This window comes from Pantherophis guttatus, chromosome 5 (assembly GCF_059756535.1).
Source record: "Pantherophis guttatus breed Tessera chromosome 5, ASM5975653v1, whole genome shotgun sequence".
Lineage (NCBI taxonomy): Eukaryota > Metazoa > Chordata > Lepidosauria > Squamata > Colubridae > Pantherophis > Pantherophis guttatus.
In genome coordinates this window covers 51,066,041-51,082,881 of record NC_142067.1, presented here as the reverse complement: position 1 = coordinate 51,082,881, position 16,841 = coordinate 51,066,041, and the positions used below count along the sequence as shown (strand labels likewise).

Sequence of the window (16,841 nt, the reverse complement as noted above, 5' to 3'; positions counted from 1 at the left end):
TTTTCAATACAAGTTTTAACAAGTTAAAATTAATTTTGGGGAATAAACAATAAAAGGGTGATTAAAACTTTTATTTTTGAAATTTACAAACGAATGAAGACCCCAAATAAATTTGAAATAAGATTTTGGAATTGATTATAAAGGATCTTTGTGGAAAATGCTTTTGTTTTTTTAAATGTAAGTTAAAACTTCAAAAATTAGATAGCAGTGGGAATTATAGATTAGGGTTAGATTTATATGGAAAGAAATAAAATGCTAGGACATTATTTGAAGGAACTAAAGATCAAGATTACCAGAAGTAAAAGAAAATAATATAAGGTTGGTTTATTTGACCAAGGTTAAAATAGATATGTTGTTATCTCTGCTACCAATGGACTTTTGCTTTCATCAGAACGGAAAGTGATGAGGATTTAAAGATTCATAGATAAGAGACAGGATATAGGTAAAAGAGATCATTAATTGTATTTTAAAAGAAGGTGATACGTCACTAAAGTAGTTTGTATTTGTGATGAAGAGGATAGTTGCTTCTTTATATATTTCTTTTTTATTGTATTCTTATTTTTTTTCTTTTTTCTCTTTCTCTTTTTTCTTATCTGGAGTTATTTTTCTTCTTATTCTTTTTTCATTTATTTTTATTGTTGTAATAATTAATAAAATTATTATATTAAATTGTATTTTGCAATGGCTTCCAAGGCAGTTACTCAAGATAGAAAATATGCCCATCTGGCTAAGTCTAACCTAAGGAGAAGGTGAATCAGGCACTCTCTTTAAAATATGACCCCAAATCTCATCCTTCTGTAATGCTGTCCTAATTCATAGGATCGTGGGATTGATTCATAACATAATCTAATAGTTGCTGTTGCACTATTGAACTCTGGATTAGCAAAGTACATTAGGCATAAATTGTTTCTTGTGTGTTTTAAAGCAAATTACTTATTTTGTGATGTGCAGTTACATACCAAATACATACATAACGTAAAATATATTTAAATCCATTGCATCTGAAATTATTTAAGAGTACAACATTAGAAACTGGAAGCAATTTAATTTTTGGCAGTCATTTCAAATAAGCACTTGGATAATTTTCCAAAGACAAGCTATTTCCAGCAAGTGCAAAGGGCACAGTGAATGAGAGAGTGTTATCCAACCCAGTTTAAGTGAACGTTTTAATTACGATGTAATGTATGAACAAATGTAAATCTCTAAGTAAGAAAAATAAAATAATATTGGCAAAGTCAATAAAATAATTTGCTATAAACCAGGGGTGCTACAAAATTGCTTGAATTTAGTTGGCAAGCAATTACAATATAGTAAATTTTTTGAAATTTACATAGTTATTAAGGTGCTAGAAATGATAATTTCTGCACCATGTACATTTGTGTATAAAAAAAGTATTACACAAAAATTTTCATAATTAAATTGTGCCTAAGGAGAATGACTGATTCAAAATTACCCCTAAACATCCATGCATCAGCATGGAGTTGAACCTAAATCTTGTCCGTCCAGTGCTTAATATTGGATCACACTGATGATAGATAGATAGATAGATAGATAGATAGATAGATAGATAGATAGATAGATAGATAGATAGATATTTTATATAGCTTGCTTCAACATTACTTGTGAATGTATTTCATACTGCCCAAAAATTTGCAACAAAATGCAGCAACAAAAAACTTTCCATCAAAATTACTTAACATTTTGAGTAGAACAATGTACTTATTTTTGGATGCAATGATAAATAGCAAGAGCCAGCTGCTTTAATCTATAATCATCACAATTGCAGCCAGGATTTTATTATTGCTACTAATTCAGCCATAGAATGGGTGTCTTGAGGCTTGGAAATCATGAAAAGATGGTCCGCTGGCTTCAGGTTATTTTGCAAAATATTACTTTTATTTTGGCAGCCAGCATACAGTGGAAAGCATTCGGTTAAAAATTAATCTTAGTACAGATTTATATAATTAATTGTGACATTGTCTGAGAAGTTCCCAATGCATTTGTTTTATTCTCAGCAAAAGAAGAACATTGTGAAATTTGCCGATAGTATGAAGTTATGAGGTGACAGCTACAAATGTAGTTATCTATATTGAATCTAATTTCCTTTCTGGAGTTAGCCTAAATATCATGTACTATAGATTGAATCATTAAATTTTGCAAGATCCTAACATCATTTAACAATGCTAAGAAAGCTGTTATGTATAACTATTTTTAGCAAATTAAGCTAAAAATAATAAGGATAGAGTTGTAAGAAAAAGATTGTTTGCAACATTTTAATAGATTATTTTGAAGTAATAGTATAAAATAGGAATGTAAATAATATTGCTAGCGACTGGAGTTGATTTGAGAAAGAAATGGCTGAAGCTGTAGAGTCAGATTATAAAGATAATCTCTGGCTAAATTAAAGCTCTGGGAGAAACATAAGATTCAATCAACTGCTGCAGATAAATTGATCTCAGGGTCATATGTGCCTTAAATTAAACCCCTCTGAACAGGATCCAATCTGAATCATTAAAACATTTCATGCACATTCTGTAATCATGGTAAATACCCCCCATTTGCGCTGGATCTACGATTAAGTACAGTGGATGGTAATCCCTAATTGCCTGTTTTAAAGTACTAGAATTAAACTAGAAAAAAGATCTTATTTACCTTGCCAAATTATCTTATCTTGGCAATGAAAGAATTTATCCCAACAAAGTTGTTTTAGCTATTCTCTATTCCGGTGCTTTTCTTTATCATGAATTAAACTTGTATTTGCATTTTTTAAAATGTCCATGTTTGTATATTTATGTGGTTTTTCAACTTTGTCAGGCTTGCCTGGAATGCAAACCGTTCACTAGTTTTGTAAAAGCTTGTAAGCTTATTACCTTTTGGAAAAAATTACCCAACTATAGGATTGGCACAACCTGTCATCCACACACAACATGCCGGAGGCTGTGGTCTGTAAGTGATTTACATTCTACATGCCCTCATGATTCTTAAATCTACAAGTCACTTTAAATGATTATTTAAAGGTTATATAGGTAGTCCTCATTTAGTGAATGCCTCAAAGGTGATCATTTGCAGTTACAATAGTAATAAAAAAAACATTGTGATCAATCTTCACATTTATTAGCTTTACAAGTCTGAAAAACAAAGGAAAGTTGAAGTAAGATAATAATCACAGTTGTGGTTTCACTTAGTGGCTGCTTGGCTTAATGACTTAGTTGCTGGTCCCAATTGTGGTCACTAAATGAAGACTATCCGTAATCAGACCATGAAGACATACACGTTCTACTGGGTTGGAGAACTCTGAAAACTGCTTTATAAATACTTCGATAGTTTGATTGATTATGTGCCATCAAGTTATTTTTGACTTCTTACAACCTTATGGGTAGATTTTTCTCAGCCTGTTCACCTGCTGGTTAGCTTTTTCATGTCTTTCTCTCCACTTTTCCCAGCATTAGAGCCTTTTCCAGAGAGGTGGGTCTGAAGCAGTGGTGGGTTCCTCCCAGTTCAGGCCGGTTTCGCCGAGCCAGTAGCAGTGACAATATAACATCACCGAACCGGTTCTGCCTCCCCACCACCCTCACCCTCCCACCCCCATGTTATTCTTACCTTTTATTTGGCCCCACCCCCAATCTATTGCTGCCTCCTGAGTCCCAGCTGATGGCTAGAGGGAAAAAAACTGTTTAAATTCTTGCCGCAGGGCTTCAAAGGGCCGCCCTTCAGCTGATCAGTGTTAAAAGAAAACAAATGAGTAGACCGGTGCCTGCAAAAATACATGAGTAGATCAGTGCCTGCAAAAATACATGAGTAGACAGTGCCTGCAAAAATACATGGGAAGACTAGTGCCTGCAAAAATACATGAGTAGATCATTGCCTGCAAAAATACATGAGTAGATCAGTGCCTGCAAAAATAAATGGGTAGATCGGTACAGCTCTGCAAGCAGTTAAAAGCCTGGTAGACCAGTATCTCTGCTAAATCCTAAATAATTGTCACATGACCATCAAGCCACGCCCACAGAACCGGTAGTAAAAAAATTTAGAGCCCACCCCTGTTCCGAAGTAGGATAATTTGAACCTGGGTTTATTTGATGGCCCATTGGTTTATTTTCTTGGCAATCTGTGACATTTCCAGTCTTTTCCAACACCAAAGTTCAAAAGTATCAATAGCCTTCATATCCTGCTTCTTTAAAGTACAATTTTCATTTCGACAGACGGTCATAGGAAATATCATGATTTGCATGATTCTCATCTTTATAGGTATAAACACACCATGGTATTTTAATATCTTTTCCAAGGCTTTCATAGCTACTCTACCAAATGCTAATTGGCAACATATTTTTTGATTGTTTGCTTCTTTACCAATTATGCTTGATTCTAAAATATATATCCATCATTTTAATATCTTGACTGTTAATTCTAAGTTCATTGTTTTACCTGTTGTCATTAGCTTGGTCTTCTTTATATTTAATTTTATAATCCCATTTTTTTCACTTTGCCCTTTGACTTTTATTACTTGGACTTGTAGATTTTTTTTTACATTTTCATGTTCCAAGTAATAAACAGTGTGATTTTCTGACAGAGAGTATGTAATGCCAGTCTGTCATAATTTTCTGATGCCTAAAATGTCAATTATTAGTTGTTCCTTTCACTGTGTTGAGCTTTCCGGTGTTCGTCCTTCTTACATTTCTACTGTAACTCTATCTTTGCTGCTTTTCCTACATGGCAACATAATCTAGATGTCCCAAAGGCTTCAATCTAGCCATGTCATAAACACTCTTACACAACTCCAAAAGATCATCAACTTTTCTTCAGGAGCATGTTGAGTGCCTTCCAACCTGAAGGGTTCATCATCCAGCACTATATTGTCATTTTTATTCCCTACTCATGTGGTTTTCTTGGTAAAAATACAGTAGTGGTTTACCAGTGCCTTCTCCCACACAGTATGAATGGATGGCTTTGACATTGTCACTAAAGTTATCATCTGGCTCCAATATTTTCCTATATCACTACTGCACAGTATAGGTGTGTATTTGCTTTAGCTGGGCAGCTGGGATGAGTTTCAACCTTGGGTGATTCTGCAGGAAACATGTGCTTTTGGCATACACTCATGACATTCTTTTCTCATTCCTCCTAGGAACACACACACACACACGGATTTGATAGCAGGGACTTTGATAGACATAGGGAAAAAAATGTAGATGTTGAACCTGGAAAGTAAAAGATGGCAGAACATAAATAACCTCTCTGATTTTTAAATTGAGGGTGGTTGTAGGAAACATTGTGATTTGTCCATAGGTACTGCATAGTATATTCAGCCAGTAGTACTAAAGTCTTGTATTTTATATTGGGAACTACATAAGAAAATCTATGGTTAAATCACCAACACTAAGGAGTCTAGGGTATTGCAAGAGGAAAGAAAATGTCATTGTGTTAGTACACCTCTTAGATAGCATGGATTAGGAAGGATAAAATAGCCTGTTTTAACATGATTCTCTCCATATATATTTGAATACTGTTGCTGTCACTCCCAGTTAGCATGATCACTGGCTGAAATAGTTGGGAGTTGAGTTCAGTACATATAGATTTACCAGAGTAAAGAAGCCTGTCACATTTTCTAAATAAGATTCATAGCAAATGATTTTAGAAGCCCATTTAAGCCATTCATTTTATTCAACTTTAACATAATTATTTCATCAGTTTCGGTATGTAAGAATTTGAAGACTGCTTTCATGCCTTTAAATCACATTGCCTAAAACTGTAGGATAGAAAAAGGCAAAATTACAGTTTCTCATACTTTCTGATTATCCAGAAGGAGTAAATAAACTGTATTTACTATAGGTACAAGTATGCATGTGAGGGAGAGATAATTTTACACAACACGGTCTATCAACATAATACAGAATGTAATTGTATAAAATTAGTTGAACCAAGCATAGAGGAGCACAACCCTGTATTTAATAAATATAATAGTCTGAATGTTGAAATGGCATTTTGAGGCTGCAATAGAAAAACCAGCTACTTGTGAGTATTTTGATAGTCGTACAGTTTAAAAGTATATAAGAATGTACTACATGTCTCAAATTACGCAATATATAAAAAAGACTCCTATGTAAATGAGGAGAAGTTTTCAAGATGTCCATTCAGATGTGGAAGAGACAAATTTACATTGGCTTTGGAGGTGGAAGATGGAATGAAAGCCACTTCACTGAAAATATATGTTCTCAATAATTTATCATAAATTTTACAATCTGAATTTCTCAAGTTGGTGCTGCTGTTGGGTTTATAGTGAAATTATAGTATTATAGTGGGTACAAGCCAAATTTTTTGCCTTATACTGTAAGCATTTACTTCTTTACAGTACTTCTATAAATGGCTACTTCAAAGTTATATCAATGAAATTTTGTGTCCTCATAGCTATCAACAATATTACTGGACTTACTTTTTTTCTTCAGTTTCAAAATGCTTTGAAAGATATGTTGCAGAAGTTTGATCATAAAAATTTTCTTTTTGAGCATTTTTAAAAAAGATAAACCATAGGCATTCTGTATGTCTTTTTCCACTAATGTTAAAATGGAATGTAAAGATTACATAGTTTATGAACAAATACTGTACATAATTTTGATTTAGTAAATTATTTGATGCCCTAGTCAAGAAACTGGACATTATAATTCAGCAACCTAAGCCCAATCTACCATACTATGCACACAGCCAATGAGTTGAGATTACAAAGAACAAAGCATTCTCTAGGTTTTCCAGTTACATTTCCATTTTTTTTCATTCCTGACCAGTCCTAAAACAGAGGTTTAAATGAAATTTTACCCCTTAGTTTTCTTTACTGAACAGTTTCTTCCATTTTTGAATGATAGCTATTGCTTACAGGTGAAAGTTGACTTCTTGCTTGTAAAATTCTGACACTATTTTGAACAATAGTTGTTTATTGTTCTTATTTTTATTGTCTTTATTTTCTATAATGATTGAAGATCTTTACAGATCAAGTACAGATCAAGCCTAATCTATTGTTCATTACAAAAATGATCATGAGTTATACATTTGTAATTTCCATACATGGTTGAACTCTTTTTGCTCTGTTATACTGAAGATGACCGGGACTATAAGAATTAGCACATAACTCATAAGGGTTACAGTGGGATCAACCATTACTTATTAGCATATTGGTATTGGCGAACTGATTTCTTTTCCCTTTTGCTGTGATCTGCGAAAGTGCTTAGACCATTCAGATGTGTGTTGCTAAAATCTTAGGCTGAAATTGTAATTTCTAATTTAGAAATTAATTTGCATAAAATGTTTGTCAAATTTCCCAGCTAGACTGATTGGATACTGTCATGCACATTATGTAAATACTTATCATTAAATTAACCAAATGTCTGTTTGAATTAATTGTGAATTAATTTCTACTAAGCATATGTTTGTATTTAATGCTGATTATTATTACCATAGAGTGTATTTATCTTTCTTAAAACTGAATGTAGGTTAAAAAGAGAATTTCCATTGACAACAATGAAGGAAAGGAAGAATTGCAAAACTTGAAACAACAATATGACTGTAATCCCATGACACCCTAGACCCGGGATGCCCTCTCTGCAGGCACGTGAGCCATTGCCCCAGCTCAGTTTCGCTGCGCATGCACTCACGCCTCCTGCCAGCCAGCTGGTTTTTGGGTCTCTGCCACACATGCGCAGGAAGTAGGGTGCATGTGGGAGAAGTGCGCACATGCATGGGGGTCATGCATGCATGTGGGGGGCACATGGGGGTTCATGCACGGGGAGATGGGGTGCACATGGGGGTCACGCATGCATGCGTGGGTGTGGGGCACACATAGGCGTCACACGCACATTGCATTATGGGTGTGCGTGCGTGCTTTTGGCACTCGGTGCCAAAAAGGTTAGCCATCACTGCCCTAGATCCTAACCTAACTATATTGACTATATTTTAGACAAGAGTGTTGACGAATTGTGCCTGTGGCTAATTGGTGCCGTAATCTATTATCCAATCCCAGAAATGTTGCTTTGATAAACCATAGGTAAACTAACCATAGATAACTGTGTCAAATGCAAATAATAGTAATTGCATAAAAGATTTAATTAAAACTCTATACCTTGTGCCCAAAAATAAATACAAAATAAATGTAAAATAAAAAAGGAAGCAGGGAAGAATTGCCAGTTTACTTTGGTTCCTCAATTAATGAATTGCAATTCTTTTAAAAAGGAGTGAATAAATTAATATCTAGGCCAAACAACCATTTCCATTGTTGTTCCATTAGTTTCCATATTTGTGTTGTTTGTGTTGTGTGTCAAGATACACACATACATTAGTCACCCTCAAAATAAGCATTTTAAAATGGCAATAGCAATAGCACTTAGACTTACATACAGCTTCACAGGGCTCTCTAAGCAGTTTTACAGAGTCAGCATATTGCCCTCAACAATCTGGGTCCTCATTTTACCGACCTTGGAAGGATGGAATGCTGAGTCAACCTTGAGCCTGATGAGATTCAATCTGCCAAATTGCAGGTAGCCGGTAGTCAGCAGAAATAGCCTGCAATACTCCATTCTAACCACTCTGGCTCTTCCCAATAATTTCCCCCAAATACTGCACATATATAAAACTGTGCAGTTTGAATTGAAACTATATCATAACTCTGGAAAATATTCTTATGCAAGGTATCTTGCTTATTTCAGAATAGTCATCAGATAAAGAGAAAAACAAAAAGAAACTACACAGGCAGGATCAAGACGACATAGGCTCACAGCTGCAGAAGTCAGGCACATGGATTGAATGATTAAAAAAAATGATCCCACAATTTCAGGCAATGATTTCCTAGATTTCTCAGAAAGTACTGTATTACTGGGAAAAGATGTCTTCATTAAACCTGAAAATCTTATGTGTTAAAAATGTTAATGGTCTAGAAATATTTATATGGATTTATCCAATACTTTGGATATTGCAATCAAGTTCCCATCAGAGGAAATGAACATTGACCCTTTGATTAAATTAATGTGTCACCTCTATTGATATACTAGCCATTAACTTCTGAAATGACAGGAACATGCAACTCAGGACACTTCAGAGTGACCTCATCCAAGTCAAGTGCTGCTGAGACAGAAGCCAATATATTTATAACAAATTAAACTATACCAATTATAAAAATAGATTTTTATGGCAGTTTGGGTATTCAAGTAAATGTAAAAGCAGAAGCATTTGGCTCATCTTCCATGCAGTTCCTGTATAATATGGAATTAAAGAGTTATAAATTTGTAGTTTTAGAGAAGCATCTCCTAACATTTCATTTGGCACTTCTCAAAATATACATGTCTTTCCTCATCACATGAAAGACAAACAGTTGCAAGGCTGCCTCCATTAATCCTATGAGTATTTAAAGTAATTTTGCCATTTACATTGCACACTTACCCATACTAGTTTAAAATATTACCTTTCAATAAGTTAAAGGTTATTAACCAAATCACATTTTACTGTATGAACATAGAACAAGGATTGGGCCTGTTGAAATCTAAATCAAATGAACCAAATCCCTGCTTTAAGTGTGCTTTGACTCAGATTTGTGGGAGGACACAATCAGAATAAAATGAAATTTGAATCAGTAACTTTGGCCTAGAATGATTGCTTGGAGCCATGGCACAATCCACAGATTGTTTTAAAAGGATCTTAAAGCTTTACTATGGTCTAATAGGATTTGAAGATTAGTAATTCCTATTGGAGTTTTTTGTTTTATTAGACTTTCAAGCCTGAAGATATTTCCCAGTGGCTCAACTGACATAATTAATGTTCCTAAATTTCTCAGCAGTGCTTTTTAAAAAAGGATAATGAACTTGCTTTATGTCATTTCAGACAGAAGCTACTTGTCTGTTACTCATTAAAAGAACCACAGACCATAGACTTCTAGACAATAAAAATATTGCTGGTGAAGTTTAATAATGATCAGTTAAGTAGGGGAACATAACTCAGTGAATCTCTAACATGTATCATTTTTATTCATGAATACAGTTGTTCATACTGTTTGAAAAATTTTGTTAGATAATATTTAGACTTCAACTTCAAAAATGAATAGAATGGTAAAATTCAATTTGGAAGAGAAAAGGACAACACAAAATTCCCAAGATATCTAGCAAAAAAGGCATAGAATAGTTGGTTGAATCAATTAAAAAGTATGTAATATCTGTGTAAAAATAAAATAAAACAATTACTTAAGCATCTTGTTTCTCAGTAGTAGGAGGAGCTATTGACACCTCTGTAGTGTAATTGCAATAGACCAATCATTTGGTCTCATATCCTTTACTTCTGACCTCTCATATGCTAGTTCTCATAAATCTGAGAAGGGCTGGTTGTTATCCCTTGCTCTAACTTGCACAAAAACACACAAATCAATCATTTCCTTTTGTTTTCAAAAAGGAAAATGAAGATAATGTCTCAAAGGAGATGAGCCCAATTTGAGGGCTAATTTTGTCCTTTGTATTGTTTACTTCATAAAAATATTAGGCATGATCATTAAAAACTTTGGGATGAAGTGTTCTATTGTTTATTACCATCCAAGAAGGCTTTCAATGTACCTTTTAATGTTGCATGAACTCAATAATGGGTTGGATGAGGGAGAATAAACTGAAATTAATCCAGATGAAACAAGTGATGTTTGTAAGGAGATAGATGTACTTGGAATTCAGCTGAAATATATTTGAAGAGAGTTGCCCTCCCCTAGAAAGAGCAGATTCACAATGTGGGAATATTTGACTCTACCTATCACTGGACTTAAAGAGGATAGCTACACGTTGATACGTGTATAGCCATACATGTGCTTGTTCCTGAGCCAGTGGAATTAGTAAACCAGCTGCCAACCAGATACAATATAAAAGGCTGATTTTGATCTTGAAGCCATAAATAGCTTATAGCCTGACTGAGAAGTAGTCAGTGAACTTGTCTATCTAATTATAGCACGAGGGTAGGAGCATTATATATGATACTGAGTTATACAAACCACCGCAATAATAATAATAGCCCCTTTTGAAGAATCTGCTGCTGCAGAATATTCAGTATGTGAGACAGATCCTTCTTTTGTGAGATGTGAATGCCTATGAAATACGTTCCTAAAGGAAATTACTTAGTCCACCACATCTTCAATATTCAAGAAAATTATGAAACCCTCTCTCTTTCACCAAGTTTGGTTAATTTAATTTATTTTAGCATTACTGTATTGATTTTAGTTTTAATTGTGCTGTTTCATAATTTGTATTTTTAATTGCTGTAAGTCACTTGGAGTGCTATATGCAAAAAAAAAATAGATATAAAAAATAAATGATAACATTTATCTTCTCACCTTTGAAATAATATTACAAATATATCTATAGCCATGTACAGGCAAGAAAATTCAGTCCATAACTTTTTAGACTTGTTTTCTCCTATGTATTATTAATACTGCTACTATTAAGTTAAGATATAGAAGAGTTACAATTCTGTTATGCTTTTCTTTTTCCTGCATCAGTTAATAATTATGCTACTCTATTCATGGGACATACTGAAATCAAAGTCCATTGCAATATATTACAAGATTACATTTTCTTGTCTGAGAAATATAAATTACGTCAATCATAAATTTTACATGGGGAATCAATGATTGAAAAAATCCATTTATTCTTTAGTGATTAACATTAAATGAGTAAATGATATGTGAAAATCAAAAGCAGCTTCTGGAAGCCACTTTTATTTTTTCCTTTTTAATTTGGTATCTTTATAGATATTATAGATATTTGAATTATATCTGCTTATGGGTACCACTGTTCAAAAAGGACAATGACCATTTGGAAGAAGTTCAAAATAAGGCCATTAAGTGAGAGGCATGAAAGTTAGCTCTGTGAGGAAGCATTAAAAGAAAACAGTATTTTTAGCACGTAGAAGAGGAAATATGTTAGCAATCTTCAAATACAAGTAGTCCTTGACTTATAACAATTCATTTATTATCATTCATATAATTCAGATTATCATTCATATAATATAACAATTATAATAGTGCTGAAAAAAGTAACTTATGACCATTTTTCAAACTTACAACTGTTGTAGTATCACCATAATCACCTGATCAAAATTCCGACACTTGGCAAATGACTCATTTTTTTTTTTGAAAAAAGTTTTTTATTATTTTTTTTAAAACATAAACATAAATCACATCTTTTCCAAAACAAAGCATTGATCCGGTCACAGATTAATACAAATCACGAACAAATCTTAATTTTCAATTAACACAACTTAATATTTTACTCAGTTATTTCCCTCAATTCTATCTATTTAACTATGCCATTATCCCAAAAACCCATTACTTAAATCTTAAAACCTAACCAAATATCATTCCATTTTTCTCTTTCTTTTACTTAGATGGATATATATTTAAAATATAAATAATTACCGCTATTATAAGCATTCAAAAAATATTTAATTCCAACATAATCATTTTATTTTTACTATTAAACTCAACATTATCATCTTTGTTTCTGTTATTAAACCCAACTTATTCGCAAATGACTCATTTTTATGATGGTTGCAGTGTCCTGATGTCATTCGATTCTCCTTTAGCAACCTTCTGACAAGCAAAGTCAAAAGGGAAGCCAAATTCATTTAACAACTGAGTTCCTAACTTAACAACAGCAGTGATTCACTTAACTTAAATTTAACAACTTAACTAGCAACTGTGGCAAGAAAGGTCATAAAATGAGGCAAAACTCACTTAATAAATGTCTCACTTAGTAACAGAAATGTTGGGCTCAGTTGTGGTCATAAGTCAAGGACTACCTGTATCTGTATAATTATCACATACAAGGTGTGGACTTAGTCTCTATTGTCCCAGAGAGCAGGACCATAATAAATGGGTAAATCTATAGGGAAGAATGTTAATGCAAGACCATCATCTGGTGGAATTGGCTGTCATTTTCAGTGTCAAAATGCCCCCTAAAACTGAGTTTGACTTATCTATGGATGGGCTTATCCATGAGTATATATGGTATTTTTTTAAGTACCAGTATTTATCATATATGCTTGCATTGCAAGCCCATCCGCAGATAAGCAGACTTCACATTTTTAACCAAAATACAATGAAAAATATGGGTCAGTTTATCTGGCTCATTTTCCATGGTATTTTGAGTAAAAATTTGAGAATCGGCTTTTGTGTGGATTAGTTTATACACAACTATACATGTTATACATTCTATGATTCTGTGAAGTTATACATTTCCAAGTGGATCATTTTCAAAGATTTAAAAAATGTTAAGCTTAAACATATCAAGGTTTAAGGCAGAATTGTTGAACTTTAATCAACCAACTAACCAATCCCCAAGTGCAAAATATTTTACATATTTGACCCCATCACTCTAGTTCTGGAAGGCTACAACAGGTGTGCTGATTGTGTGTTGCATATGACCCTCTAGCCATGCTCTATCTTGAACTAACTAGTGCACTGTTTTTCAATCTCAGAAACCTTAAGATGTTCCCCATGTTGGTTAGGGAATTCTGGAAGGTAAAGTCCATGCATCTTAAAGTTGCTGAGATTGAAAAATGCTGTTCTGCTCAACACTTTGATACCCAAGGATTCCATATTGTTGATTTTATAGCAAACTAGAATTAGGATAACTTTTTTTTTCTTGTCTCTCTATTTTTGCAGGGGGGATATTTGAAATGGTGGAAAATGAACCTGTTAATGTTGAAGAATTAGCTTTCAAGTTTGCAGTCACCAATATTAACAGAAACAGAACACTGATGCCTAATACTACATTGACTTATGACATCCAGAGAATTAATCTCTTCGATAGTTTTGAAGCCTCAAGACGAGGTAACTATCTCAGCTTTGTAATGCCTTATTGAGTCTGCCCATTTTTTCTCTAAAATTTCTCAGTTTTTGCAATAGTTAATCCACACATGATAACTCCATTTAGTTAATTAAATGTCTACTTTTCTCTTCCTGTGATGGAATCATATTTTTTCACCCATATACTGAGCATTAATTGTGTAATTATCTGAAATGATTCAATTCTTTGTGTAAGAGTTAAAATAGCTGCAAGTGCTTCAGTATTGAAATACCTAGAAAGCCACACTAAACTTATCTTCTTTGCTAATGTTTGGCTTTGTGATAATAATAGATTGTGACAGAAATTCAAACATTTCCTTACTTGCAAATGGATTTTTTTCCTACTATTTTGAGTATGTCAGGATTTTAAACCGTAATTTACATTCTTAATAGTGTCTACATTCCAAAGTTCACCACCAGAAATATGTCATTTTTTAAAGAGAGATATTTAATCTTTGTCATACTTCCCTTTGCCTGTGGCATTGTTGTGAGGATTTGCCATATATTTTCAGTTAAGCCCTTCTAATTAGATGGAAGTATTGACACAAGCTTTCTTAAATATAGACCTGCTCATAGTGATAAGGGCTAAAGTTTATTTCACTTTCCCAAGTGTGGCATTTTTTAGGTATATCACATCCCCAAATCCTGAGCTAGCAAAGCCGTTAATTATGCTGGATAAGAATTATGGATTCCACAAGATTGGAGAAGATTGGTCTGCATTATAAATTCAGACTTAAGTGTTTTAATCTCAAAAACATAAAATTTAAAAGTAGAACTGAAAGGTTTAACATTTAAATTAACAATTAGGTAATAAAGTAAAAAGTTAGATTTAGCTCGTTATTTTAGAAAAATAAACTGTATTACTATAAGCTAAATAATAATTACATGCCTCACAACAGCCTAGCAAACATGTTAGATATAATTGCTTGTAAAACTATTGGATATGCAGAACTTTAAAAGCCATTATTTATTGAATAAATTGGCAAGCAGATCCTCTGCCTCTGTATTTTGCAGTCTCCATTTTGTTTTTTTGATGATATGACAAGACTTTTGCTGTATTGTTACCTTTTTCAGAAAAAGATAAATTGATTAATTGCCTGTTTGTCAGGCATCCTGGAGAACAATATAATAAACACCTAAATGTGTCTAACAATTTGGAAATGAAATATAAATACTGTGTGAACACACAATTATTCTCATATCTTTTATATCTAATCTTCTCTCTACCCACTCTTTAGTGATTGCAAGTACTTCACTTTTGCTTATATCATTATATAAAGTACGATATAAGATGATGGCAACAAATAAATAATGAACATGTTAATTTTTTTTAGAAAAAAGTAATATTGAAAGGAGATAGAATTACAAAGTTTTGTAATTCTATTGAATGTGCGGCTAGGCTGTCATTCTTGGCCAATAATCTGCTATAATTTTTTAAACATTTGTATGCCTAAACACTTGGCTTTGGGACTTCATATTGTGGAAAGGAAATGTAATAATGAACATTGATAATGAACTTTTAAAATAATAACCTGGAAAACAATGATTATAAAACATTAACTAAAGACTTCAGACTATAAACATAAAGTGCAAATTGTTAAAACTTGACCTGATTTAAATCCTTTCAGCTTTTAAGGATCATTTTTCACAGTTAAGACTCCTGGACCATGAATGTAATTTGTCACAAAAAATACCCATAAAAGTTCTAGCACTATCTTAATTCCTGTTTCAGTACATTAACTTTATATGTTTTTGGATTAATACAATATGTATAATTCATTGAAATAATTATGAATTCAGCATATATTTTAAAATGCTACTAATAGGTTGCTCTTTAGTTTTTTGTTTTATTTCACTGCTTTCAATCTAAGAATTGTTAAGATTATTAAATTCATAATCATTATTGTTATAAAGGAGTGCTATTGAGCTGTTATTATTAATAGATTTTTTTTTATTTTTTAAAGAATTGATATTTTTCTAATATATTTCATTTCCTAATACATATCATTTATACATTCAAATTGCTTAATAACAGTGTAATTGTTTTTAAGGTTGAATATGATACACTCACTTTCTTGCTGTAGTTGAACATTTGACTTTTACATAGTAGATTAATATATCTTATTAAAAATCAGCCATTTCAATCTTTTTTCCATTTTCTACTTGCATCTCCTTTGTCAAATTTGACTTTTCTTATTCCCTTCATACCATATTCTTCTAAAATGAAGAGCCAGTGATTGCTATATTATACTATGTACTATGTACTAGTACAATTATTTCAGTTGTTTTATTCTTACTCTTGTTTTGTCTTCTGGTTTTTACAGTTGTAGAGCTGTAAAACTTCTAAACAGTACTAAGTTCATTTTCCTCTCTGTAAAATTAAGGATTTTCATAATTGCAGCCAAAACCATTTGTATTTCATGAAGGCATTGCCACTGTGCCTTCTAATTTACAGTATAGTTGATTGCTTATTTTATTGGTTTATGCTCTGAGATCAAACCATATTTTTAAGCCATGCAAAGTCACTTCAAAATAAATTTAATAAATAAATCTGAAGAAGGATTCCTATTTTTATTGATTTCAATTTTTTATTAGTTTCTCATTAGAGGAATAATTAGGGGAGGGTTGTAAATTAGTATTTATCTTGATAAAATTGCACTTTAAAAAAACTTCTCAATTTATTTTTTCCAAAGTACATGCTTTTTGAAGGACATTTTTCCTTTATAAAATTAAAATGCCCCTTAGTTTTAGCATCTTAAGGATTCTAGGATGTGTGTATCTAATATCCTTATCATATTAAACAAAAAAATCATTCAGACATTTAATTCAAACACCCTAAATACCTTTATTCTCTCCCCCCTCTCTCTCCCTCTCCCTCCTCCCCTCCCTCTCTCTCTGTGTTTGTGTGTGTGTGTGTGTGTGTGTGTGTGTGTGTGTGTGTGTGTAATGTTATGAGCTTTACTGGCAATAACACTAATGTAGAACATTT

At 32.8% G+C, this 16,841-nt stretch overlaps 1 protein-coding gene across 9 annotated transcripts in view; it reads left to right on the top strand.

Moving 5' to 3' along the window:
* Positions 1-16,841, top strand: part of GRIK1 (glutamate ionotropic receptor kainate type subunit 1) — a 216,541-nt gene that overhangs the window by 121,081 nt on the left and 78,619 nt on the right. For 6 of the 9 annotated variants that reach the window (XM_087895062.1, XM_034430521.3, XM_034430276.3 and 3 more), the window contains one exon: positions 13,670-13,837. The exons of the other annotated variants lie outside the window; for them this stretch is intronic. In XM_087895062.1, coding sequence (XP_087751188.1) covers positions 13,684-13,837 — 154 coding nt within the window. In that variant the 5' untranslated portion in view covers positions 13,670-13,683. The remainder of the gene's footprint in view (positions 1-13,669; positions 13,838-16,841) is intronic. 9 annotated transcript variants of the gene reach the window in all.